The 26846-nt window shown below is 39.2% G+C and overlaps 2 protein-coding genes across 2 annotated transcripts in view; one reads left to right on the forward strand and one right to left on the reverse strand.

Moving 5' to 3' along the window:
• Positions 1-2192: 2192 nt before the first annotated feature.
• LOC112250249 (protein YIPF6) lies at positions 2193-8453 on the reverse strand. The gene is made up of 7 exons (XM_024420229.2): positions 8352-8453; positions 7467-7595; positions 6062-6140; positions 5471-5513; positions 4885-5010; positions 4535-4692; positions 2193-4088 (listed from the first exon to the last, which is right to left on the reverse strand). Exons 1-7 carry the CDS (start codon positions 8382-8384, stop codon positions 3967-3969), a joined length of 690 nt encoding a protein of 229 aa, XP_024275997.1. The 5' UTR covers positions 8385-8453; the 3' UTR covers positions 2193-3966.
• A 351-nt stretch (positions 8454-8804) lies between these two features.
• Positions 8805-26846, forward strand: part of LOC112250248 (oligophrenin-1-like) — a 34694-nt gene continuing 16652 nt past the window's right edge. Inside the window, exons 1-18 of the mRNA XM_024420227.2 lie at positions 8805-9232; positions 12317-12412; positions 12970-13031; positions 13493-13564; positions 18476-18577; positions 18802-18912; positions 19894-19998; positions 20188-20317; positions 20422-20522; positions 20734-20825; positions 21565-21643; positions 21907-21940; positions 22094-22156; positions 23094-23168; positions 23727-23811; positions 24554-24612; positions 25678-25783; positions 26209-26368. Of these exons, the coding sequence (XP_024275995.1) occupies positions 9079-9232; positions 12317-12412; positions 12970-13031; positions 13493-13564; positions 18476-18577; positions 18802-18912; positions 19894-19998; positions 20188-20317; positions 20422-20522; positions 20734-20825; positions 21565-21643; positions 21907-21940; positions 22094-22156; positions 23094-23168; positions 23727-23811; positions 24554-24612; positions 25678-25783; positions 26209-26368 (1686 nt within the window). The 5' untranslated portion in view covers positions 8805-9078. The remainder of the gene's footprint in view (positions 9233-12316; positions 12413-12969; positions 13032-13492; positions 13565-18475; positions 18578-18801; positions 18913-19893; positions 19999-20187; positions 20318-20421; positions 20523-20733; positions 20826-21564; positions 21644-21906; positions 21941-22093; positions 22157-23093; positions 23169-23726; positions 23812-24553; positions 24613-25677; positions 25784-26208; positions 26369-26846) is intronic.

A 26846-nucleotide genomic window follows, 5' to 3' on the forward strand; every position in this document is an offset into this window, starting at 1 on the left:
TATCATGAATGCAAAGAGAAGCTATCACCTTACAGACTGACAAGCATAATGCAGAATAAGTAATGAACTGTCAACAATGACAGTAATGGATTTGTTCTATATTGTGGGGATATATTCATCGTCAATATATTCATGGTCATTCATCAGAAAACACTTGACCTGGTAGGGATTACATGCCAGTCATACTTAGAATTTCTCAAGTGCTCTTGGAATTCATCACAGTGCCTTTTGGAAATGTTCTATACTACGTGCATTCATTACATGTCTTTGTTTTCATTACACAAATGATACAATGTGCATGTGTGTTGTCTGCTATAAGAGAAATCCATTGATAATTGAACATACCTCACTCTTCTCCTAAATGTACATGTCCACTCAACAAAAATGACAGTGCTGCTTGAGTGACATTTCTAGAACACTGTTGAGGTTGTTATAACAGATTCATAGCGGGTGATTTGATAGACAGATACAATAGAAAAAGCATCTGCTAGGCAGGCAGCTAAGCCTGACCTCTCGACTCAGGGGAAGTGGCAATCTTACCTGCTTTTTTTCTCCTCTACAAGAATATCAAACTATCACTTCCTGGGCCAATATAGTTCATTTTACAAAGATCCCTCTAAAGCTTTAGTGGACTTATATAATGTTGGTGAGATGGTGATGGGGAAATAACTTCAATTAAAATGCTTTAGTGGGATCTATGCTGTCTTTGTTCTGTTGGTGATGGTCTTCAGTCCAATCAAGGACTTTAGATGAGTGTCAGATAATAGAGGGTGGCTCGTGTATTTGTGGGAAGTTCAGTAACAGTGGAGAGAAAAACCCATCTAACTGAAACATGTTTTGTAGACTACACTGAATGCAATATGTCATTGAGATAACTTTAGAAAATACTTCTTGAGGGATATCTCACACTTTATTACCAAAATACAAGTGGATGAAAATGTACAATACTCTGATTAGTCAGTGTAACTCAGCACCGTGTAGCCTAAGTAGCTTCCGGAAAACTACTAATTTGACAGAAAAGGGAACATGCATTTTCTTCCCTTCACTTATTTTAGGTGTAGTTAGTCTTATATAAGTACAAACTTCATGATGCAGGCAGAAACATTTGCATTGCTAAAGATTGTTTTTACAGACAAGCTACAGGTAACTGCCAAATAAAGGAAACACCAACGTAAAGTTTCTTCACTGCACCATGGCATAGATTCTACAAGTGTCTGGAACTCAATTGGAGGGATGCGATACCATTCTTACACGAGAATTTTCATAATTTGGTGTTTTGTTGATGGTGGTGGAAAATGCTGTTCACTGTAAGAAGTTTCACAGAGGTTATTTAACTACCTGTATTATATGCAAAAATGCTTTTTAGTTAAACCGCTGATGTTGTATTCCTCAGTTCTTATTGCATACATTGGAGTTGTATTATTAGTGACATGAAAAACACATACCAAGGCAAGGACTTTTATTCTTCCAAATCCCTATATTTGAACCATTCAAAATCAAAAACACTACATGTCTTTGGTATGACCTTTACAAAACCATGTGATCAAAGGTCATGAACTTTCTACTGCAGTCGACTGGAAATTTGATCCTTACCAACAGCAACTTGAAGTCGGAACCAAAGCATTGTGGGAGACAACCTTCTCGGATTTTTGGAAGCAAAGGGCACAGGCTCTACATCCTTACAATCTAATCACATAGGCCTTCATGTGATCCACATTAATAAATTAAATGTCCTACTTGCAACAATATAGCTATCTCAATGTTACTGGAATGTAATGTGCTACGTCATAGCCTACAATGTCTTGTCTGTAATAATGTCACCAAACATTCAAATGTATTGATTGTCTAGTATGTGTGAATAAAATGGAATAGATATTGTAGGATATATGGGTTGTAGGGGATTTCTACAAAGGCAATTTTAGAGGCTTAATCTGTGTCCAGGAATGAGTCCCTTAATGAGAAACTACCCCAGACCAGTCGTGGGGTCAATTAGTGCATTTGACTGCTTTTCATATTGTTTACCCAGTAACTTATGTGAAGTGATGTACATGTATAGTCTAATCCTTTTCTGTACAGTGTGTTTTGTCCTTCTTGTGATTAAATACAACTGTGTTCTATAAAGGTTGAGAATTAAATAAATACACTACAGGCTGTAGTGATGCTGACATGCAATAATTACCATACAGTAAGAATCTTTGTGGACCATATTTAATCACATCTGTTACAATTCCATGTTGCACAATCACAAATAATGAGGAAGGTTCAAGGGCATAAAGTAATGACAAAAAATAAGAGCATATCCCATATAATGCAATAACACATATGTTCTCATTCTAGTAGCCTATGCACTCAATTCCTGGTTATATTTTGAGAAAACCATCACAGATACAAAACAAGTATTGTGAATGTTAGAGCTTGGACCGTTGTCTAATTTCTTTATCAGGATATTCATTCCTTAGACTATGCTGATCATGTTCAGCTTTGTGTAGATGTGGAATTTCAATACCATCCACCTCGTCGGCAATAACAAAGGCAAATGCCATGGTCTGCCACTGACGCGTTTCCTAGAAAGAGCAGAAGTCGTCCGACAGCAGATGCATATGTGCCTCTTCCGGCTTTATTTGTAAACTACTTCCGGCTTACCACTAAAACGTACCACTAAAGCCCAATGTATTCAAGCCAGGAATCCCTCTGCGTGATGCCTCTGTCAGTTTTAAGGGGTAAATTCACCCTTTTTCAACATAAACTTACTTTTGCTTATTAACCTTTGCCTGCTCATAGATGTTTAAAAAATCACAATGCACACCAGATGTGATCAGTGGCCGTGTTAGAGAGCATAAAAACCGTGATGCATCATGGGTAAATGGTGACTGACTGATCTACAAGTAATATTGAGTAGTTATGAGTCTAAACTCGGCTTTAAATTAGCCTGTTCCTCTGCCCAGGCTTTCCTGACGCATGCCCGATCTTAGCACACCTGTATAGGTATTTTATGTAACAGCTAACCACAAGGACCAATGGTAAATTGTAAGTGGTAAATGGCAGAGCGATTACCCCCATGTACAATACATTTGATGGCTGTACTTAAGGTGTACCTTGTGATTCATGCTACACGGAGATCTTGACTGGCATCTGAACAGAAAAAATTATTTTGCACCATATTACAGAACCAAATATAAAAATAAAAACAATTATAGAACCAAATACAAATTATTCAGATTTTGGAGAATTACAGTTTATTTTCACATTTCTGTTTAAATATAATTATATTAAATTACTGAAAGAGAACAGGGCATTTATAAATATATAATAACATAACCTTCCCCAGTAAATGTTAACTTCAGCCACCTACTGTACATCATTTTAAATGTTGCTCATATGAAAATTGAGCAACACTGCCACTTACTATCCTTGGATAATCAAATCTGAATTTTTAAATGAGAATACTACTTGTAAATAATCTAAATAAAACAAAAACCTAAGAAATGTTGAAAATGGGGCATAAGGCAGTGTACAGTAAACATACACACTGGCATCACATATTAGTCAGTGATATAGGTAAATGGACCATGTCACATAGATCTTATGGTCCCCTTTACTACTGCTAGTGTACTAGAAGTAATCTCTTCATGTGAGACACAGAGAGCCTGTTTAATCAAGCAGATAGTCCCTGTAAGGATATCAGAAAAGCCTCACTTTGACTCTTTTGTATGCACTGTACTCCACTGTATTTCTTAGCTGAGCTTAGCAATAATGGAAACAAAAAGAGAGAGAGGCAAAGCACTGTGCACTTTGGTCAAATCTTACTACTTTCCTTGTGGCACCAAAGGAAAATGCACAACGTTTTACACTAAGAGTACCCCCAACACATCATGGTCCTCATCTTCCACAAATTACATGGTGTTGATTTGTATCCTTCTATTCCAAACGGATTGTGTTAAGTTCAGTTTAGAGACAAGTCCACTGTTACGCAGACGGTGAGAACGTGAGAATCATCCATCCAATAACGAAGTAAAAGAGGAAGACGGGATATACCACCAAAGCTTTGCGATTAGAAGGCTGGCTATCTGCTAAGAAAGCTGTAGAGGCTGGGGGAAAATAATATACATATATTCAGTTACATGTTATCAGTGACTTAAGCAATAAGCCGTGGCATATTGGTCATATATCATAAAGCCTCAAGGAGCCTTATTGCTATTATAAACTGGTTAACAACGTAGAGCAGTAAAAATACATGTTGTCAAACTCGTGGTATACGGTCTGATATACCACGGCTTTCAGCCAATCAGCATTCAGGGCTCGAACAACCCAGGTTATAATAAAGATTAGACTGTATAATCTATTAAAATGTAGTACTAATGTTATGAGGAACACTTGAACAAGTTTAATCTTTATGCAACAGCTCCACCTACTGTAAGTCAGTATGACTGCAAACAGTCAATGAGTTTGTAGAGGTGTGTTGGCACCAATAAACGTAGTCAACCAAATAAGACGTGTAATATAGTTGTCTCCTTATGAAAACGACTTTCCTTACCAAACGTGGACCAACTGAATGATGCTGTGACCACAATTAGTCGAACGATGAAGCTGACCATCCCAGACCCACCCAGCAGCACCAGCCTACAGACAACCATTGCCACAGTCAGAGGCATGATGCAGTAGCCTAGCACACACAGGCTCTGGAAAAATGATCTAGAGGAAAGAAAGACAGGAATTTTAAACAGGAATTTTAAATGCACATATTTCTAAGTTTTCAATTAATAAATACAATTCACCTCTTAAGGAACTAATCATATTACAGTACTTGCATGTTCAAAAGCATTTTATATTTTTATTTGATTAATTTGACTATAATGATTGGAAGCTGGCTAGAAAGATACGTACATGGTGCCTCCCAGCAGCTTTGAGTTCAGTGTGATGATGACAGATCCAAACCAGATGATCACAAACACCTCCGCAAACTGGGGCCCTCCATCTTCCTTACTGTCAACTGAACCCCCCTGCAGCATCCTGAAAACAGGAAGGAAACAATATAAATCCATAGCGCATCCTTCTCCAGTCGTCCTTCATTCATAAATGGCAATCATCACTTGAAACAATAACAAATAATTTTACCTACCCCCATTTTAGTAAAAAGCAACCACTCTCAAATTCATATACAGGGCTATGGATACAAAGACCATCTATTACATCAAAATGATCATCTTAACCATATTTTTAGGCTATATAGTGTTTGCTTACATTTACTTTGTTTACAAACATTGGAGTAAAACAAGTTTACATTTTGGGTTCTGATGGGGTATGACAGTGGAACCAAGCTCATGAGGCATTTCCAAGTTATATTCTTCAAGAATCAATGGGTACATATGATTCATTTATAAGTCCAAAAATGGGATGTAGAAACTGCAGATTGCCCCTTTAAAAGAGTGTCAGTCATATTCTGCTACTACACTGAAACACGAATACTCACAGAGCCAGTGTCACACAGAGCAATAATGGGCCCCACAAGTCCCCTGGAAAAGAGGAGGAAGTTAACACAATCTTCCTAGAACATCAAACACAATTACCATTGTCACATTTGTCTAGGTAGTACAGGAGGAAGTTAAAATAATATTACTAGAACACCTGGGTTTTCACTAGTTACCACTGCCACAAAGTCAAAATGGTCTATATTGTAAACATTTATTGAAAACAAAAATGTGCTTTTTGGTCTTAATTTAAAGTTAGTCATAAGGTTAGCAATAGAGTTAAGGTTAGGTTTAAAATCAGATTTTATAAAGAGAAATGATTGAAATAGGCTTGGTTTAGCCATAATTATGACTTTGTGGCTGTGTTAGGTAGTGATGACCAAACACCTGGCACATTTAGTTTGTCACATTTTCCTAGGTACTATTACAAATGTCAGTTTAAATCATGTTTGTTATATACATTCTGTTATTCTTGTATGTGTTGGATAGATATCACTAAGTAAAATACAGCTAGGTCACATGATGTAATACCAATTTATTGTGTTGGAATAGTATAAAAGATAAATTAATCTTTCAAAGTATATAGTACTCACAGTCTCTCAGTAGCGTTGAACTCTTCTTAGGATACATCACATGAACAAACTTTTTCCCCACTGCTTTCAGATCTCGTAACTGTAAATGAGACATGAGAGGGATTTTAGAAGAGGTTTTAAAAAGGTCCAATGCAGCCGTTTCTATCCCAATATCAAATCATTTCTGGGTGACAATTAAGTACATTACTAACTAGGTTTCTATTCAATTGGCAACAGATTGTCATGTAAATATTCAAAAATCTGTATAAAGAAAAGATGTGCATTTTCCCACCAAACTGACTCGTTGCGGATAAAAGTCTGTGCGTGATGACATAGTGCACACAAAATGTACTCTTAAGTTATCATGTACCGAAGAAAAATCTAAAGTGACAAAACTCTACTGATAGTTGTTACGAAAACTATTGTGTTAAATAGCAAATGTGTCTACTTTGGTCTTGGCATGTGCACTCTTGCCAACAGCTCACAGATACAGTGCGGGTAGGCTAGTCTACATGATGAGATCATTATGGATAAGGAATATTTTTATTTGTCAAACGGTAGTCAAGCATCAATCATGTCACCAGAATAAGACCCTCGATATTTATTGGAAAGGAGCATCAAGATCACTGTGCACTTTCACCACCCTGTGAAATGTATCATAACTTATTTAATCTGTAGCCTAATAAACTGCATGGTTTCCAAGTCATAGTGGGAGGACCACACACCATATCAAGTTTACCTCGATATGATTTGCGCATAAAGGCATTTCCACCACCTCCACTTCTCACATAATTAATTTTACAGACACAAAAAGATCCCACCATGTCAAACAAACAAATTATCTGTTGGCATTTTTTTTAAAATGTACCGAATCTACCTGTTTCCATCACATCTGTAGTGATTTTTAAAAATGATATGGTATGACTTTACTCGCATTAAAATCTGTGGATGGAAACATGATCATAGTGATGGATTTCAATTGGAATGGTCAAAATAAAACAATAGCTTCTTGGCAAAGAACAATTTCTCAAGCAAGAATTTTGCTAGGACTGTCTGGGAGGGGTCTGAATGGGGAGGGGAAAACTGAAAACGAGTAGTTATTGACAGAGGTTTACAATTGTCTTTCTTATTGGTCTGTTAACAACAGTAATTTACCACCTGGTGGTATCACCAGGCAGACAAACGCCATCCCACCTAAACAGGCAGAAATTTCAGGCAGTCTTTTTAAACAGCTTTTACACTAAAAGGGTATTATTATAATTGTCCCAATATTATTCCAATGCTCATTGTGTGGAAATATATATAAAACATATGAAAATCTAATGTTTGACTGCACTGGGCCTTTAACATATAATGTAAGCCAAATTAAAAAGGGGTTATGTAAGATGGAAGTGTACACAGTATGGTATGAAGAGGGAAATATTACTATGGTGTCTTTGACAGGTTCATCCAGTGTGGAGTATTCGTCATCATGACTGGGGGTTCCAACCGGCACATTGATCTCCCCCTCAACAGGGATGTCTCTTGATATGGATACATCTGACAGACCTGCAAACTGGAGATAATACAAGGAAAAGGAAAAAGGGGTTGTACAACTGAATGCATTCAAATTAAATGTGTCTTCCGAATTTAAGGTGCGGGGGCTGCCTTAAAAGACATCCACGTCTTCGGCGCCCGGGGCCTTGCTCAGGGGCAGAACGACAGATTTTTACCTTGTCAGCTCGGGGATTCGATCCAGAAACCTTTAGGTTACTGGCAGAACGCTCTAATCACTAGGCTACCTGACACCCTAAACACAGATAACGTTACACATAAATACTTGTTTCTCAATAATGACAACAACCGATTTTTGGCATTTAGCCAATGCACTTTCGACATGCTAATTCACTAGAGTCTTATTACATTTTGTTAGCTAGCGCAAATATATTTACTGTATTTTAGCTAACGTTAGTAACGTTAGTTATACAGTTAGCTAACATTAGACAGCTAACGTTACAGTTGCTATAGTTCTCCCTCAGGTTTTGGAAGACATTTAGTACTTTTGCATGGACAGTGACTTTCATTGGAGTGCTTGTCTCTCTCGCTCTCTCTGTGTTGACGCGTTTACCTAACGTTAGCTAACTGTTAGCTATTGTAGTTAAGCTAACTTGAACACCCATGTTGACATTCCCTTACTAGCTATCTCTTTTTAATATTGGCATCAGAAACGCTTAATAAAACGTCCGTGTATAATATGAAAAACAAGATATTAAAGAATTCATACACCGTTGTACAAGAATACCGGTATTTACATGATGTACTTTATTCTTACCATAGGTTTACTTAACTCATCCACTTCCGCCATTTTCTCTGTCCAGACGGATAAGAGACGTCATGCTTTGACCATGATGTCACGTGGCTTGATAACATGCTTTAGATTTTTTTAAACGTACAGAAACTAGACATAGTAGACACACTTTTATGTTTGCATGGCCTCCAGAATGTCTAAGATTAGCACATTTTCAAAAGGAATATATTCCAGTTAGAATGTAATACTAGTATAAACAGTGACTGATGCAAATAATGGGATGTTTGATGCCAATATGGAGGGATTTGCGTTGCAATTTTCAATGGGCGCTGCGCTAAGTGGGGTTAGGGGATCAAAGTATATTGTCAAATTGACATGAAGTAAGAGACAAGAACTACAAGTAAAATATTACAATATGGAAAATATTTGGTGTAGTTGTTCCTTTAAGAATTATACTATGGGTGTGAAAGGAGGAGGTCCTTGGCAACACCGAACCAGATAGACACGAAAATACATTGTAACAAGAATCAGCTAACATTGTTTACCTAATGAATTAATGCGTCAAGGAACCAAAGAAGAGTCACTGTGTGCCACGGGTCCAAGGATTCGACAACATTCATATCTGGAGGAGTGGGCTACTCAAATTTCAATCTGGAAATGTTATCGACAATGTTCTGCACTGATTCGATGCATTAATTCAGATTTCTAACCTCAACATCTAGGCTACTGTACATCATTCCAAAAATAAGCAATGGGGCATCCTCCTCTTGAGTTCAGCGACTGCTATGAGGATAGTCCGGATTTTAGAGAAAGACTAAAATGCTATGAATTAGAATTGGAAAGAACAAGCAAATTTCTCAAAGATGTAATCAAAGACGGTAACAGTGTAATCAATGCAATCAAGGGTAAGCTTCTCTCTTTCTTCACCCTTTTTACTACTTTCTATATAGACTGTTTGTGGGGTTTAATGTTTTTCTATGTAGTATGTCGAAGAGGAGGAACCTGCATTGTTTAGACACAGCCAACATACAAATTAGTTGAGCAATTGTTTCCAAAAAACAAAGCCTGCTTTGATATGATATAATGAAGCAATATGCACGAGGGGGTGTAGTATGGACAATATACCAGGCTAAGGGCTGTGCTTACATACGACGCAACGCGGAATGCCTGCATGGATCCAGCCCTTAGCCTTGTATATTGGCCATATATCACAAACCCTTCAGGTGCCTTAATGCTTTTATAAACTGGTTACCAACGTAATTTGAGCAGTAAAAATACATGTTTTTGTCATAGCCGTGGTATATCAGACCATATACCACGGGTGTCAGCCAATCAGCATTCGTGGCTCGAACCAGACTGTTTATAATCTGTTGGAGCTGTGGCAGACTATCAATTATGTAACTAACATAACATGTAAAAAACATGACCTAATAGACAGACAACCTACAGCTATAGTGTAACTTAACTCTGGGGAACTCTGGTAGGTATGACTCATTCCATGCTGACTTGTGCATGTGACATTTTACTGTGCTTCATAAAGTCAGTCAAAATCCACAGAGCATTTTAGGTAGGCTTAAATGTTTGTTGCAGTCATACAAAAAATATGACCTGATGTTTGCACAGTCAATAACCAAACCCAAACCACATGCTAAAAAAGCATAAGTGAACATTGGCATTCCTCAGTGATTCCTTGTTAGACGCAACTGCATAAGCAACATATGAACCTGTAGCATAAACAAAGTTTTTTCATTGTTGTCGTGCTGTGCCTTATCCATGCCATGGTCCTGTCTCTTTTCCTTCCTGTTTTCTCCTCCACCAAAACCACTGCCATGTGATATTTTACTCTACATATAAGGAGAAAATGCTGCCTTTGCAGATCAGAAAAAGTGCAGCTTAAGGATTCTTACCCATCCCCCCCCCCCTTACTGTCCAAGGTCCCTGAGCATTGCGCATAATGTTATTGCACAACCCTATACTTTCAATGTCAATGATTGCATGATTATTTTACACAGTTACATTTTGCTTATCACTTTTCATTATTGCACATTCCTGAATGAGTGAGTCAGCCCCTAATGTCCTTATTTGTTCATAAGGGTCAGTGGGTGTAGCACAAATTAGTATTTGTACCTAGTTCATTTGCATCAGGGAAGTTTGTAGCGCTTCCTGGACGGCAGGAGCACACACTCTGAGTTTAGCATATGGGAGAGGTCCTCTGCTATTTTGTTTACCATCTTCAGCATATTTGTGTGGTAGCTGTCCAGAAAAGTTTTTTTGGTTGGGTTGCTGATCATTTTTTCAGGCAGTTTTCAGCAGACTTGTCACTGGCTTTTGCCTGTACAATGACACTGTTCTACCACGCAGTGATGCAGGTGGGGGACACACACAAACTAAATATACTTTAAAACCAAATTGAAGCTGTAGAAATTATAATGGACCTACATTCATACAGTGTCTTGACTGTCCAGCTTGCTAATCACCCAAATGAAAGGTCAGGGCCACTGGTTGGTAGTCATTGTGTTCCTTGGGGTATGGCTTTTTCGGGATGTGGATGATATGAGATGTTTTCCAGTCGTGTGTGTGTGTGTGAGAGAGAGTTGAGGGGTGACTGGAAGATGGGTTGCTAGACTGGGCCAATGGTATACTGAAGGCTAGCCTCAGTGTGTCACCAAAGTACCACTGTGCTAATCCCAAACGTCAGCTCTTGGATGTTCTCCATGAGTACCGCTGCCTTTGTTGGTATAAGACCAAATTTACTGGAACAGTATTTGCATTGTTTGACCCACCGAGATTCCATTCTGTAGCCCAATTTACAAAAGTCAAGCTTTTTATCTCGAAAACAGAAACTGTCATTGTAAGGAGAGATGCAGTGCTGCTGAGTATAGGATATGCCACTTATTCTGTCTTGGTGATAACTGGTCACTTGAAGAGAGTTTTTGTTGTTGAGGTATAAGGAGCTGAAATAAGAGTCCCCCCCCTGATGATATAAATCATAACCCTAACACGCATCTGGGTGCAAACACAAGTCCTCTAGTATAGTATATAATTTATTTTTTTATTCACTGAAGTGAGGAGGTTGACTTTCTATCAAAAATTGAAAACCCTAATTACAGAATTGCCTTTAACTGAAAGGATGGGCTATGTTATTGTTGGACTAGTCTGTCTGATATTTCCTGCCTCTTCATTGGCACACCCCTGAGGTAAAAGGAATTTGACACACCTATGCTAATGTAATGACTGTCTTCACTCATTAGAATGCTGAAAATAGATGATTTATAAACTGGGTGGTTCGAGCCTTTAATCCTGATTGGCTGAAAGCCGTGGTATATCAGACCGTATACCATGGGTATGACAACATTTATTTTTACTGCTCTAGTTACGTTGGTAACCAGTTTATAATAGCAGTAAGGCACCTCAGGGGTTTGTGATATATGGCCAATATACAAGGCTACGGACTGTGTCCTAGCACTCCGCGTTGCGTCGTGCACAACAATCCTTAGCAGTGGTATATTGGCCATATACCACACCCCCTCGGACCTTATTGCTTAAGTATATTATTTGTATTTCTGATGGTGAAATTCAGCAACCAGAAACTATTTGATGTGTTCTCATGCTGCCTGTCTGGGCTAGTCATGGGAACCAACCAGTACCTGTCTCTAACTTTGACAATAGTCCTGAGTTAGCCCAAACCAAGAGTTGTCTAAGGGGAAGTGGGTGGGCCTCCTTATTCTTCTTATTCCAGGCAGCATGACTTCCTCAAACATACCTTTTGTGTTTAGTTGCTCTCCAAATACTGTGCTTATTTATTTATGGCTGAACTGTAATGATAACAGTTCAATCACATATAAGCCCCATGTTTGGCAATCACCAAAATAAATATCGCAATTTAATTGATAATGTCCTAATTACACACTTTATCCTTTTAAATCTAAATGTAAAGTGCTACTGTTCTGATGTTGATTGTGTCGATGTGTAATGTGTGTTTTATGAAGGTTATTCAGTGGCAGTGCAGAAGTTCTCCCAGACACTCGGTGTGTTCCAGTTTGACTTCATTGGTGATTCTCTGACAGATGATGAGATGAACATTGGTAAGTTCATATAGTGCTTTGTCATACATACACTTACTGTATTGGTCAGCCTGAAAGCCATATTCTGCATATCTCTATATGGCTCTAGTCTAGTCAGCCTTATTACTTTTCTCCCCAGCATTGACTGGTTGGCAATAGATTTCTTAATGTTTCTCAAAGTTTCAGTGTATTTGACTTCATGAATTAGGAAGTTATTTTTTTGTTGTTGGTGATGGCACAAAGCCTTTATTGATTTCACTTCCTCCCTTGTTCAGTGCGTATGAACCTGTCATCTTCTAGGGAAAATGTGTACCCCATTAATTACACTATATAATAACGAAACAAGACCTCTGCCAAATATATTCACTATACAGTTACATAACACAGGCCACACCATAATGTAATGTGACATTACAAGACTGTAAATGTATTGTGACACCAGCTCACAGCTAGAATGTCTTGATAACACATGACCTTTTTGTCAAAACAGTGTCCAAGGTTAAAGAATATGTAGTTATGTACATGTGTGTCCTAGTTATGATATGTAACCTAATATCTATCTTTCTCTTTGTCTACAGCGGAGTCTTTCCAGGAGTTTGCTGGTCTCCTACAGGAAGTGGAGGATGACAGGATGATGCTGGTAGGTTATCAGCAGCACCTTTTTGACCCTCATACAGCCAGAGGTGGAAATAAGAGAAACTCCAACTGGAACTGGCTTCCTGGGGTGAACTCTGTCTCTGGTCTTGTCCTCCTTTTGGGCCTGTGCAATATAAATAGTGGTGTCATGACACTACATTATCAGTGTGCAGTGAAAAGCAGCAGATCCTGTTATACTGGGCTTTCTGGATGCTTTAAGGATTTTTTTCTAAAACACAGCTACTCTATAATTACAGCTGATGCTCTTTTTGAGGGGAAGAAGAGCAACACCTGCTGGAGTGCAAGATAATTCCCTGTTCATTTCTAGGCTTCTAATTGCTTGGTTCCCTTTTTCATCCCATTTCTTATCATAACTAATCTTGCATGTTTGTAATGTAATGCATGGCATGATTTTGCCAAATGGCCAACAGAACACTCAATGTTTCATGTATTTTCCTCGTTCAGGTTCAGAATGCTTGTGATCTGCTTATCAAGCCACTGGAGAAGTTTCGCAAGGAGCAAATAGGAGTGACAAAGGTGAATTCATATTTAGCTTTATATTAATTTATTTATAATATTTAGTGTGGTGGATACTTCAGTATTTACATTTTAAAATTATTGGTTGTTGGATTGGATTGTTGAGTATACCTACTTTTCATTGAACAGTCATGTGCTCATGTAGCACTTTTTCACTTTAACTAGATGGGAGATAAACAGGATCTGAGTTTTGGCAGTGCATATAAATCACACTCTCATGTGCTGCTGAGGTGACACGGGCCCCCTTCCCCTTTCTCCATCTCCTCCAGATTTGCTTGTTGTGAAAATTCAGCACGAAGCTCATGACACCAACCTACTTATTCAGCAAGACATTCAGTCAAACACAATTTATTTGTTTTTAGTGTACCTATCCAGTCCAACCATAAACTGACCCAGTTGATCCACTTTAAACTTTTTTACCATTGCAAAGACTATTCAAATTTACTAGTTCTATATATACTTGGTCCTACTGCAATGCAGGTTGATTGAATTGAGCCTTTAGATTAAGTGAATAAATAGCCAAAGGTGAGTAGATGTGCTGGAGTAACACCACTAGTGTTCAACTACATAAATGTAGAAAGACAAGTTCTGGAGGAAGGAGCTTCCAACTGGGCACAAACTGATTGAATCAAAGTCATTTTTCAACGTATTGTGATATGGAATCAACATGGGGAAATACAGTTATGGGTAATGCGTGTTCGAATGTCATCGCTGACAACTTTAGCATTTTAACTCATTGGCAACTTTGCAACTACTTAGCATGTTAGCTAGATTTAAATATACTATGTTACATCTACCCCTGAGTCCAGGTTGGTTTGGGCTCCCAAGTGGTATAGTGGTCTAAGGCACTGCATCTCGGTGTTAGAGGTATCACTGCAGACCCTGTTTCGATTCCTGGCTGTATCACAACCGGCTGTGATTGGGAGTCCTATAGGGCGGCGCACAATTTGGCCCAGCATCGTCCAGGTTGTAAATAAGAATTTGTTCTTATCTGACTTGCCTAGTTAAATAAAATAAATAAGAACTGAGCAAATGAAATGTGGCCATACTTCAGCAAGAATGATATTTAGACCTATGTAGTATTTTACAAAGGCATCAACAACAATTGTTTGAGGTTTCAAGCTCTGGTTGATTTCAAATTGAATGTGATATTGAATTATTAAGTAATGGGACAAATTCACTTATGTGTATTAAAGTAGTCGAAAGTTTAGTGTTTGGTCCCACATTCCTTGATGTAATTAATCATTGTGTCCTAGGAATATGGGACCAAATACTAAGCTTGTTAATTTGTCCCAATACTGTTGGTCCCTTAAAATGGGGGACTATGTACTAAAAGTGCTGTAATTTCTAAACAGTTCACCCGATATGGATGAAAATACCCTCAAATTAAAGCTGACAGCCTGCACTTTAATCTCGTAGTCATTGTATCATTTCAAATCAAATGTGCTGGAGTACAGAGCCAAAACTCAAATCTGTCACTATCCCAATACTTTTGGAGCTCACTGTAAGTGAAAGTATAGGACTAACTCATCACACTTTATTGATAGTGCATTTAAAGTCAGTGGCACAGATGGAACTACACAAGCATAAGATACATCACCTTCAAATGTTTATACTTGGTTGTGTTGACAACCAAACACACTATCACTTTTGAAATCCAATAAATAGCCTATTAACTTGTTGACAAGTTAACAAATGATATTGGATTCACATAACACACAAAACCAAATGTAAAATAATGTGATTAAGCCTGTGGCTCAGATGGAAATATACAAGCAGTAGATATATCTCCTCCTTTAAATGTTGATATTTGATTGCATTGTCAACCAAACACAATTTTATATTACCTTTGTAATGCAGTAAATAGTTTCCTTAATTTAGGCTATTTTACAAAGGAATGTAATATTCTCCCTTAAAAGCAGTTAACACATCTGTGGCCACATGTTGAGCTTACTAAAACTATAAAGGTCTTATGTAATCATATAAACTATGTTCAAGATCACATTCTTAAGTCCTCACAGGTCTGTGGAGATCTTCACCATTGCTATAATAATCTGCGCTGAATCTCAAATGGCATTGATCACTTGCACCATGTACTTTTAATGTAATCTCAACTGCAATCCCAGTCATTTGGTTCTGCTATTAGATTAATCACAGTGATGTCACATTAATCTGTTGTCTAACAAAACAAAATGTCTGATATTTTGTTCCCATTTGAAATTTGCTGGGCTTTTATATATTTGGGTGACAACGAATCCAAATATCAGACATTGTTTTCCATGGGAATTTGGTTGTGCTTTTGGATAACACATAGGAAATTCAACTGTCTTTTTGAGAGGGTGAATATAATTTGTAATCCCATTGATCAACGTCTCGACCAAATTATCCACGTTGAAATTATGTAGTGTGTCCAGATCTATCTAACACACATTAGTCTCAGCATTTGTACTAAATACATGGACATTGATTTCAAGAAGTGGTAGATTCTCTTTATCCAACTAAATATTTGTGTGACTCTCTTCCCTTTGCCAAGGAAGCTATGGTCTAGTCCAACATAGGTTATGGACTGTAGTGCTTTGGCATCTGTAAATCATCTGTAATGACCTCAGCTGAGAAGCTAGCTCAAACAAATGCTAGGCCTTCCAAGCGTGTTGGCAGTACTATCTACACCAGGGTTTCCCACCTCTGTCTTTGAGGATGTCCAGACAGCCCACATTTTTGTTATAGCCCTGCACTAACAGACCTGATTCATCTAATCAACCAATACTCAACGCCCAAACCTTATATTTTAACAAACTAACACAATGGTAAATCTTAGCGCTGACGGTAGCGCTATAGGTCCGGGGGTGTGTCAGAAATATTTGTGCTAATTTCCCAGCAGGACTAATGGGCACAATAGGTGATAGTACCGTGAAAAGGCTGGGTTTTGATTAATATATAAGTTGTAGGTGGGAGTTGTTGGACGAGGGCTTGACCATTCACTGGCTAATCAACTTGTTCCAAGGATTAATATTGCATGCGGTTGTCTCAAGTTGTGTATGTTATTGACTGCCTTTGCATTGTCATCAACTCCAATTCATCTAGGGGCACGGAATATTTGTGTCCTCATCCGTTTATTAAAGGCCCAATGCAGTCAAAATTATTTTTTTCCCTTTGATCAATTTGATCAGTGTTATTGCCGAATAGTTACTGTTTGGAAACACAATCTACACAGGACCTTCTAACCAGCAGTCTTGCATGGGTGTGGCATTTTGGCTGTCCATGGTGATATGACCATCCTGAAAATTGGCCAATAGACCAATAGCAGCAAAGAGTTCCAAACCTCTCTGCCAATAACAGCTAGTTTTCATTTTTCCCTTCCCCATTCAGATAGGTCCCAGAGACAGTCCTAGCTAAATGCTTTCTTGAGAAAAGTTTTAAAAAATTGCTAAAAAGCTAGTTTTGCCCATTTTAATGGAACTCTATTACAATAAAGTACTTAATTGTTACCCAGAGAATTACATGCGTTGTTCTTGAGCCCATTTCACACGGGCTATTTTGGAACCATGTTTCTTGGGCTAGCCCTGAAAAGTCAGCGCTAACCTTGCTCAGGAGCAGGGCCAGCTATCCCTGGGCTAAGGTTGGTGCTTGCCTACTTTAGAATGTGCAAGTGTGAACACTCGCTCAGCACCAAGCTAAAATCTCCCTTAGCCCTGGGCTAAGGTGCAGTGTGAACGCGCCTCACGTAGGCTACATGTACATATGCCTATCATGGAATGAGAGCCGAGACGATGACGGTGACACACGTGCTGTATTTAGAAACATCTAAGTTATTTTCATTAGATTAAAAACCAAGCCCTCAGGAGGCTACCCTTACCCTACTATAACGAAAGCTGGTTAAACAGCAATGTGTCTGCTGTCTTTCTGGCCTATGCATTAGCAAAGTGGCCTATCATAAAAGGTGTCTAAATGGTCATCTTGTGAGGCTTTTACTGGCATGTTTTTGCGTTATTCACATACAGTAGGCCTACCTGCATACTCCATTTTGCTTGTATCCATCCCCATTTCCAAAGAGTGCCTCTTGTCTAGTTACCAAAGACGTGCTCCTCCAAAATTACTCAAATTATTCTGTCCTGTTGTAGATAAAAAGGGGATGCTCGCTTACTGTTTTGCTGCTCCCAAACGTTATTTTTTAATAAAGCTTTGGTGATTAAGATTTATTTCAAAGTGGTCTCACGAGCCAAACCTTTTATTGATAGTATTGGGTAATGGTGAATGCATTGGGCAGAAGGAAAAAAACTGCCTTCATTCATATGTACACGGGCACAAAGAGCACATTTCTGTTGTTCCATGAGCATTTGGGCACTATGCGTCATGGATATTAAATAACCAAACGCTTTAACGCTAAGACCTACTTTTGGTGAGTCAAATCTCCCTATTTATACTGAATGAAATTGTCACTTTTGCGCTAGTTTTTAAGGACACACCTCAAATATTGCCACTCCTTTCACCTCAGTGCAAGCGTGGCTGATACTGGCGCAAGGGTTGGAAAATGCCAGAGTGACAGTTTTTACATGCTGTAATTGCCAGCTAACTTGTGTTTTGACACTTGCACCACCTTAGTGCCAGACAAAAATAGAGCCCCTTGATTAGTTGAATCAGGTGTGTGAGGGTTCAGTGCAGGGCGAGAACAACACTGTGGACTGTTTTGTAGTCCCCTGGGAGAGGTTTGGGAAATAATGATCTCAACTGATCAAGGCCAATTATGGCTGTGTGGAGCAACATGTGCATGTACAAACTGTTACGATTATGACATTATGATCTTGCTATTACTCTTGTTGACACATGATGAAGTCTCACACTGAAAAACATCTCTAATGTTTTGTTGAATTATTGTGTAATTTATTGAATAAACTTCTGTCTGTCTTTTAGGAAAGAAGGAAGAAGTTTGAGAAAGAGAGTGAAAAATATTACTCTCAGTTAGATAAACATCTGAATTTGTCTGCTAAGAAGAAGGAAACTCAGCTGCAGGAGGTTGGTGGAAATCCCTCAACAGAGACTTCCTGTAAAGAGTTTAATGGAACTCTGAAGGGATTAAAAGTTTTGTTTGTAAAATGTGAATATTTTATTCTAATGCTCCCTAATTGGATAACTCAACTGGCTCAAGCTCACCGGCTTAAAATTTAGCCAATAACAACAAATATTAAGACTATTCGGAAACAAGCTGCTTTTGTAATCACCATTTCATCCCTCCAAAGGCTGATGAGCTGCTGGACAAAGAGAGGCGGAACTTCTATGAGTCGTCAGTGGAATATGTGTACCAGATCCAGCAGGTGCAGGACAGGAAGAAGTTTGATGTGGTGGAGCCTGTGAGTGTTTTCTTCCTCTCTGTCGTCCACACTTCCTGTTTACACCTCCCTGTGTTGCTGCATGGAAATCCACACACACACACACACACACACACACACACACAGCTACAGATGCTGCCTGTGAAACCTGTTATATGCTACGGCCACAGTGGATCAGTGGCACACATCCTGAACAACCATAATTAACTCTGAACACCATTGCACATCGAGCCAGGCAAGTCTAACATGGCACACTAGGAAAGAATTACTCACAATCTCATCGATTTTGATTTCTCATTTGAACCCAATTCTAGATTAGCAATAGGTCAGTGTTAGAGTACGGTATGAGTGAGTGTTAAGAACAGCCTTTGAACAGCAATGAGAGTCTAGAAGTCTGGTACGCAAGGCTACTGTTGTACGGAGGTGAACTCTTACACTTCATTAAGTATTATAAAATTCAGGGCCTCCCGGGTGGCGCAGTGGTTAAGGGCGCTGTACTGCAGCGACAGCTGTGCCACCAGAGACTCTGGGTTCGTGCCCAGGCTCTGTCGTAACCGGCCGCGACCGGGAAGTCCGTAGGGCGGCGCACAATTGGCCTTGCGTCGTCCGGGTTAGGGAGGGTCTCATTGCGCACCAGCGACTCCTGTGGTGGGCCGGGCGCAGTGCACACTAACCAAGGTTGCCAGGTGCACGGCTGGCTTCCGGGTTGGATGCGCACTGTGTTTAGAAGCAGTGCGGCTTGGTTGGGTTGTGTATCGGAGGACGCATAACTTTCAACCTTCGTCTCTCCTGAGCCCGTACGGGAGTTTTAGCGATGAGACAAGATAGTAGCTACTAACAATTGGATACCACGAAATTGGGGAGAAAAAGGGGTATAATTTTTTTTGTAAAAGTATTATAAAATTAATGTGCCTATTATAAGAATATAGTGACAGGACCATTTTTGAATAATTATCAATATACTAATAATCAGTTGTATGTTGTGTTGTTTTCAATGAACAGGTGCTGGCATTTCTTCACAGTATCCTGACACTCAACAACCTGACGGTGGAGATGACTCAGGACTTCATGCCCTATAAGCAAGAGCTGCAGCTCAGCTTGCAGAATGTGAGTATCTACCGATGGTAATGACAACATTAGTTAAATGAGACTCAATAATGATGATGCCTAAACCCGGAGCCGAGAGATATAGTAATGGTGATGGGTCTAGTTAGGACTCCAGGCAGCTGTCATAGGGCTTCCCAATAACCATGGAACATGACCGTGAGTCTGAGTGTGTTGTGATGTGGTCTGCAGACGCGGAACCACTTTGAGAGCACTCGTGAGGAGATGGAGGAGCTGATGAAGAGAATGAAACATCCAACCCAGATTGGTAAAATGCACAGCCAACCAGTCATTGAGGGCTACTTGTACTCTCAGGAGAAGTGTAAGTATGCATGCTACAGTTTGTAAACCTGCTACATTCCTCTCAACATGTTGTATTCAATAAGCCCTGACCTGACATGATAAACTAACACCCTGCTCTCTCAGGGGCCTTGGGTGTGTCATGGGTGAAGTACTACTGTAAGTATCACAAAGACAGCAAGCTGTTTGTCATGGTCCCTGCTGAACCAAAACCTGCAACCAAACAGGTAGGTCATAAAATGGGTTGTATAATCTGTATAAGACACTTGAACAACTATCTGTCACATCTCTGATATTTGGAATGATTTAAAGGCACATGCGCTCATATATTACTTGTGTTTTTACTATTTTATTAACTTTCTCCAAAGCTTTAATGTAGAGATTCTCTCTAGTCCTCTCTCCCCCACCTTTTACCTACACACTCATGGTTTCTTCCAGGGCCCCACAGAGCTGAAGCTTAAATCTTGCTTCCGCAGAAAGACAGAGTCCATAGACAAGCGCTTCTGCTTTGATATTGAAACTTGCGAGAGGTTAGTACAAATGCTCCACTTTCAGACTTCGAGATGAGGTAGACTTTGTATAAGATGATACATGCCTTTTGGGATAAACAAGTTTGAGCAGTGATGTGAACAGGTGGTTTACAAGGACACTGAGTGTGTGGGTACAGAGTGGATTCTAGCCCAAACAATCAGTTGGCAGCAGGCTCCTCTATATCCTGCTGGAAGCAGATGGCAAACTCAGTGATTTTAGGGGAAAGGAACACCATGAACTCATATGTATACAAGCAAAACATTCTGTACAATATGCACAGCAGAGGGACACAAGCCATACACTGACATTTCATATCAGACAGAGGGATGTCAGACACCAGTTCATAAAATGTTGATCAATCAGGGCAGACGAATACAGGTAACTACCAAAATGAAACACCAACAAAGAGTCTTAATAAGGTGTTAGGCAACCACGAGCTGCCAAAACAGCTTCAATGCCCCTTGTTATAGATTCTACAAGTGTCTGGAACTCTATTGGAGGGATGCGACACCGTTCTTACATGAGAAATTCCATCGTGTTGTTTTTTTGTTGATGGTGGTGGAAACCACCTGCTTTCAATATACTTTATATCCCTCATACTCAAGTGTTTCCTCTTTTTGGCAGTTATATGTAGATTTAAGTTCATTTTAATTTGGACTAAGGGTCTCATGTAACAAAACTGTTGACGAATAAATGCAATGTATGCCCTAACTGTGACACTTGTTCCTATATCCATAGAAACACACCTGTCACACTCCAGGCAGTTTCGGAGGCCAACAGGAAGTTGTGGATGGAGGCCATGTATGGAAAAGAGCCTGTGAGTTTCTTTGCTGCCTCCTACTGGAGGGTCCATACAACCCCCCCTGGTCCAAAAGTTATTCTGTACTGTGAAGGCATTATGTTTATAGTCCTCATCTTGCTGTTTACTTTGGTTTTGATAAACAATAATATGATTATAAAAGCAGCATCTCTTTATAATAATAGCATAGATTCAGCATCATACAGATCATTTATGATGGCCACAGAAAGCTTCACATATATTTCTGTTTCTTTTGGTCTTACATGTTCTTTTCATTCCAGATTTATCATTCCCCAATTCACAAGCAAGCTGAAAGTATGTACCATTACCAGTGTTAATTGTTTGTATTTTTCTGCAGTATAATACAGTGAATTAAAATGTATTCGTCTCATTGAACATCCTTACACACACATGTGTATGTAGTGCCACTGCTTGTCAAATCTATAAAATGTTACTTGCCTTCCACAGTGGAATTGAATGAAGTTGGATTCAAGTTTGTGAGAAAATGCATCAACTTTGTTGAAACTAAAGGTAAAGTTACCAGAAAGTTCCAGTACCCACCATGTGTTTTCGCTTTGTATGTCGCGGATCAGATTTCATGCCAGTTTTGTCATAGTCTAGTCAGTTTGCCTCATTGCCCTTTAGAGGGCAGAGATGAGTTGTGTTTGGAACGAGATCTGCTGAAGCCTCACTGCTGTCCTGAATGAACCTTCTCACCAAAGGCCAGTACTAAATAAAAACACACTGGCTCCAATGTGACGTCCAGCCAGGAGAGCATAACTTTGGCATGTAGCTCAACATAATAAACTTCCTTACAGTAGAGTACTTCAGTCCGTACTAAATGAGCTGTTTTACTTTGTTTACATCAATGGAACTATTAATAATGCACCAGTACTATGCATAGCTTATTAATAATCATGCTTGCAGGTAGGCAACAAAGGTATTATTCCAGAGGGAGTCTATTCACATGTGGCATCAGAACACTTTTAACAGTGTGGGCACCTCACGTTCCACTGTTTTTATTTCTCAAGCAGCTTAAATTCTTTATAGATTCCATGGGCCTTCTCACTTCAGCCCTCCCTAATTCACTCTTCTATACTCTACTTTAATTTAGTAAAAATACACTCTGTCTGTTAATTCTGAGTTTGGTGAGGCACCAGCACTATGATATGCTCCCTGTATCTTCCACAACCGGTAAGATATGCAGGGATCATATAATAACATAAACTCCAGCCGTCCACTGGAGCAGTGAAGCAAATCATTCATTTGAAAGAGGTTGGGACGTAGGCTAGCGTTGTCAAGGCGGTGTCTGCTACGTTCCCATTTTCACTCCAGTTCAGACAGGCCTGCACTGAGGAACAGCCTGTACATTTCCACTGCTTGGAATTTCTCTGGAGGAAACTCCCCCTTTTAGTTTCCTTTTACCTCAACCCCATCCACTCTCTCCATCTCCTGCTCTCTTTTACAGGACTCACACAAGAAGGAGTCTACAGAACTGTTGGCAGCAACATCCAAGTCCAGAAGCTTTTAAATGTATTTTTTGGTGAGGAAATTACCCAGTCAACATCTGTGCCCTCTACTGAGTTGGAATTGAGGAATGTATAGAAACAGAAGGGCTTTTTTGAAGCAGAATAAAATTATTAAGCTGTTAAATGTCCCTGTTTCAATGGCACACACAACAGGATTTGAAACAATATTAAAAAGCACTATGTAAATATTGTTTTATTTCTAATTTATCCCCTAAGGCAGATGACAATTAATTGATTCGATATTTATGATGTGCCATTGCAAAGGCTTAATTTATAATATTTTATCCATGTTTGCAGCCCTCTATAATGATGTTGTGGAAACATTGAAATGTTATATTTACTTGGCTTTTTGAATGAAGGAATACAATAAATGGTTGCATATAAATAAATAATCTGAGAAAAATAAACTATTTTAATAAAGTAGTTTAATTCACTCTAGACCAATACATTCAGATATTTCAACTGGCTGAACCTACTGTGGATAACTTGCCAGTTATTTATATATTTTTTATATATTTATTTTTACCATTTCTGCATGTTTATTTTTAATCGGTTCCCTCCTCTCCCTGTAGACCAGAAATGCCCAGGGGATGTGGATTTCCACAGCAGTGAATGGGACATAAAAACCATAACCAGTGCCATGAAGTTTTATCTCAGGTGTGTTCCCATCCTCTTAAATCATCCAGCAGGTGACACGCAAGAGCCAGCTGCTCTGGAACAACAAGTTCAATAGAATTGTGTTACACCAGCCTTTGTCTGAAGCCCATTAGAACTCAGCTTCTACATCAGAGCCAAATAAAATTATATACGGCTCTGTATTGCGTGAAGTGTACAGTATGCACAGTATGGTATGTACATTTTGCAGTTCTATGGCATTTCCAGACTGTATATGTTTAATATGAAAATAGTATGTTTCAAGTTAGTTATGTGTAATGATTAGAGATACTTTCTAATAATCTATGCTGGCTGAGGATGAGAGGTTTTTCTCGGCTCCATGAGCCTAGTATAATTGTTTGCTGTTTGAAGTACTCAGTGACAAGGCCTCTTGGCTTCAAGGCCAGGTTTTTATCCTCCCCCAATACCCATCATGATGATTTACTCACATGTCTTCTTGCCACACTTGGAAGAGGCCAGGCAGCTGTTTGAAGGAGCTTACTCAAGGCCTTTGGTCTCTCATGCCTTAACACTGCACTGATAAATCTAATTTCAGATCAGGAAAAAAAAATGTTGATAAAGAGAAATGTGCCAGTGAACTCTCATTCATTCAGAATGAGTAGCACTTGTTGATGCTGAAAGTGCATGAGTAGCAGTGGTTGAATAAGGGTGTTTTAGGGTATGATGTAAGTGTTAGAGTATTTGTACTGTACTTGTTTACCTGATCGCGTGTGTTCATCCACAGGAGTCTAGCAGAGCCTCTGATGACCTACGGTCTCAACAGGGACCTCATCTTAGCAGCAAGTAAGATGTGTTTTCACACTTACTGATTTCAAAACAACATTGGGGAAACAATTACTGAAACCCACTTCAAGATAAAATATGATCTGATTTGCATATGGCTTACACATTTAAAAAGAAACTGCACCAGTCCCCTAAACTGATGGAATTCTGTTATCATAACAGACGTCAGATTTATAGATCTTTAGCATAGTCTCATTGCACATAAAACATACGTTTCCTTGTCATGTGAGGGCATGTTTTTGTAGGACACATTTTGTCTGACACTACTGTACATTTTGTATTGTACAAGTCATTACATTTTTAAGGTTGGCTTTGGGAGCTGAGCAACAGGTTGTTTACGTCCACATCTTGTCGTGTGTTTGCCAAATGCTCTCTGTGGAGTTAATTCATTGTGCATTTGTTCTCCATCAGAGTGAGTTCATTCTCAAGTTCTACAGGCTGGGTTACAGCTATAAAAGGGGAAAAAAAAGTACACACGCACACATCTGTGTGTTCCTCACATAAGCAATAACAAAGAAAAAAGGCATTTTCTTTTATTAGGTCTTTCCAATCAATTAGAAGTTCCAACCTCCAGATAGCTTATTCAGTTCTCCTGCAGGGGGATTCTAGTCCCCTGCTTTCTATTCTGTTCCATTTCTCCACAGACTGGATCCACAGTGTCATAGTGGGTGTGTGAAACTCCATATTTTGTATTTGAAAATGCCATAATTAAATGGTAAAATCATTGTAATGGTATGTTGTACACCAGCTCTAATCCTCTTAACTGAGACAAGCTCCCATGCCCCAGGAGACCTATTGTTCAATTGAACGAGGTCCTCGTTTCACATTACACCACAATGCAGCTGTGTGGAGCTGGACCCCTGAAATGTTTTGGCTGGGATTTGCTGATTTATTTGCTCATGCACAATGTCTATGCATGTTTAATTAATACCCCATATATACATAATGGATTGTGTAAAATCGGCAACAGATAAATGCCCGAAAAGCAGTGATGTTTAGGTCAGTCTCAGTTGAGGATAATATATAAATTATTGAGCATGTAAAAAGTATTTTTTCGTCTCTTAGAATCGGATAATCTAGATGATCGACTGGGTGCAATCCACTGCCTGACGTACAAACTCCCAGGGAAGAATCGAGAAATGCTAAGCCTACTGATCCAACACCTGGTCAAGTAAGAGCTAACCTGATATGATGTGCCGCTGTTGTGCCGCAGCCTCTGTGCCTTGCCTCCTAACTGATGCAGTCACAAGGGTTATTCTTATTTAGGCCTTTTATTGTGGTGTAATTACAGATATGTTGTGTTGCCCGTGGGCCCAGTGAAGGGGTTAACTTGCATCTGTTCAGATTATTACTGTATCGGACCTAGAAACTTGTATCTATGTATAGTGCAAATGTAATGTACTTTTAAATTGGGAAATACCTGTCCAGTCCTCCAATATAATCACTATCCTGTTCATTCATTTATGATAGTTGCGCAATTATAAATTGACATTAACTGGCATTAAGTTGTTCATTATTTGAGAGATGTTTGTTCCTATTGGACATGTCTTTAGAGAGTCATTTTGTTTACGAACTTGTCTGGATTGCTATTGACAGTGTCTGCGGTAACAGTGGGGACAACCTGATGACTCCCTCCAACATGGGTGTGATCTTTGGCCCCACCCTGATGAGGGCAAAGGAGGAGACTGTGGCAGCCATGTTGGATATAAAGTTCCAGAACATTGTTGTTGAGATTCTCATTGAGGACTATACCAAGGTGAATTTGAAAGATTAATTTACCGCTCCTCCCTTGCAAAGAGGTCCAGAGTCATGTGATGGTTATTTTATGCACTGTGGCATCATAAACATTCAAGTAGGCCATGGCACATTCTCGATCAGTGAATCTCAAAAAACTTTTTTCTCTCGGGGGGGGACACACACCTTCCATCATTGGGGAACAACCTAGCTATAAAGAAAACGTCAGCTGACATGTGCTACTTGATCTGGACATTTCTGACAAGTTATAAATGGCTTTCAAAGGTCTGCAATGCCTGACGTGACAAGAGGAAAACTGCTGATGTACTACCCATTTTCGAAATTGCACCTTGTGTATTCTACTATTACAACTTTCAAGAATATGTTGAAAGCCTGAGTCGGTCATTCAACTTACTCTTGAAAGCTGTATTAGTAGAATGCACAAGATTCACAGTTTAGGAACCACTGATCTAGATACTATTAAATGTGTATTCTCAAGT

Source organism: Oncorhynchus tshawytscha, linkage group LG30 (genome assembly GCF_018296145.1).
Source record: "Oncorhynchus tshawytscha isolate Ot180627B linkage group LG30, Otsh_v2.0, whole genome shotgun sequence".
Lineage (NCBI taxonomy): Eukaryota > Metazoa > Chordata > Actinopteri > Salmoniformes > Salmonidae > Oncorhynchus > Oncorhynchus tshawytscha.

What these genes read in the sequence shown, in the direction of transcription:
- LOC112250249 (XM_024420229.2), bottom strand. Translation starts at nt 8,384, where the DNA reads ATGGCGGAAGTGGATGAGTTAAGTAAACCTATG. An exon ending in TTCAACGCTACTGAGAGACT is followed by an intron (nt 5,514 to 6,061) that starts GTGAGTACTATA and finishes CCTCTTTTCCAG; the next exon opens with GGGACTTGTGGGGCCCATTA. An exon ending in CTCTGTGTGACACTGGCTCT is followed by an intron (nt 5,011 to 5,470) that starts GTGAGTATTCGT and finishes TCCTGTTTTCAG; the next exon opens with GATGCTGCAGGGGGGTTCAG.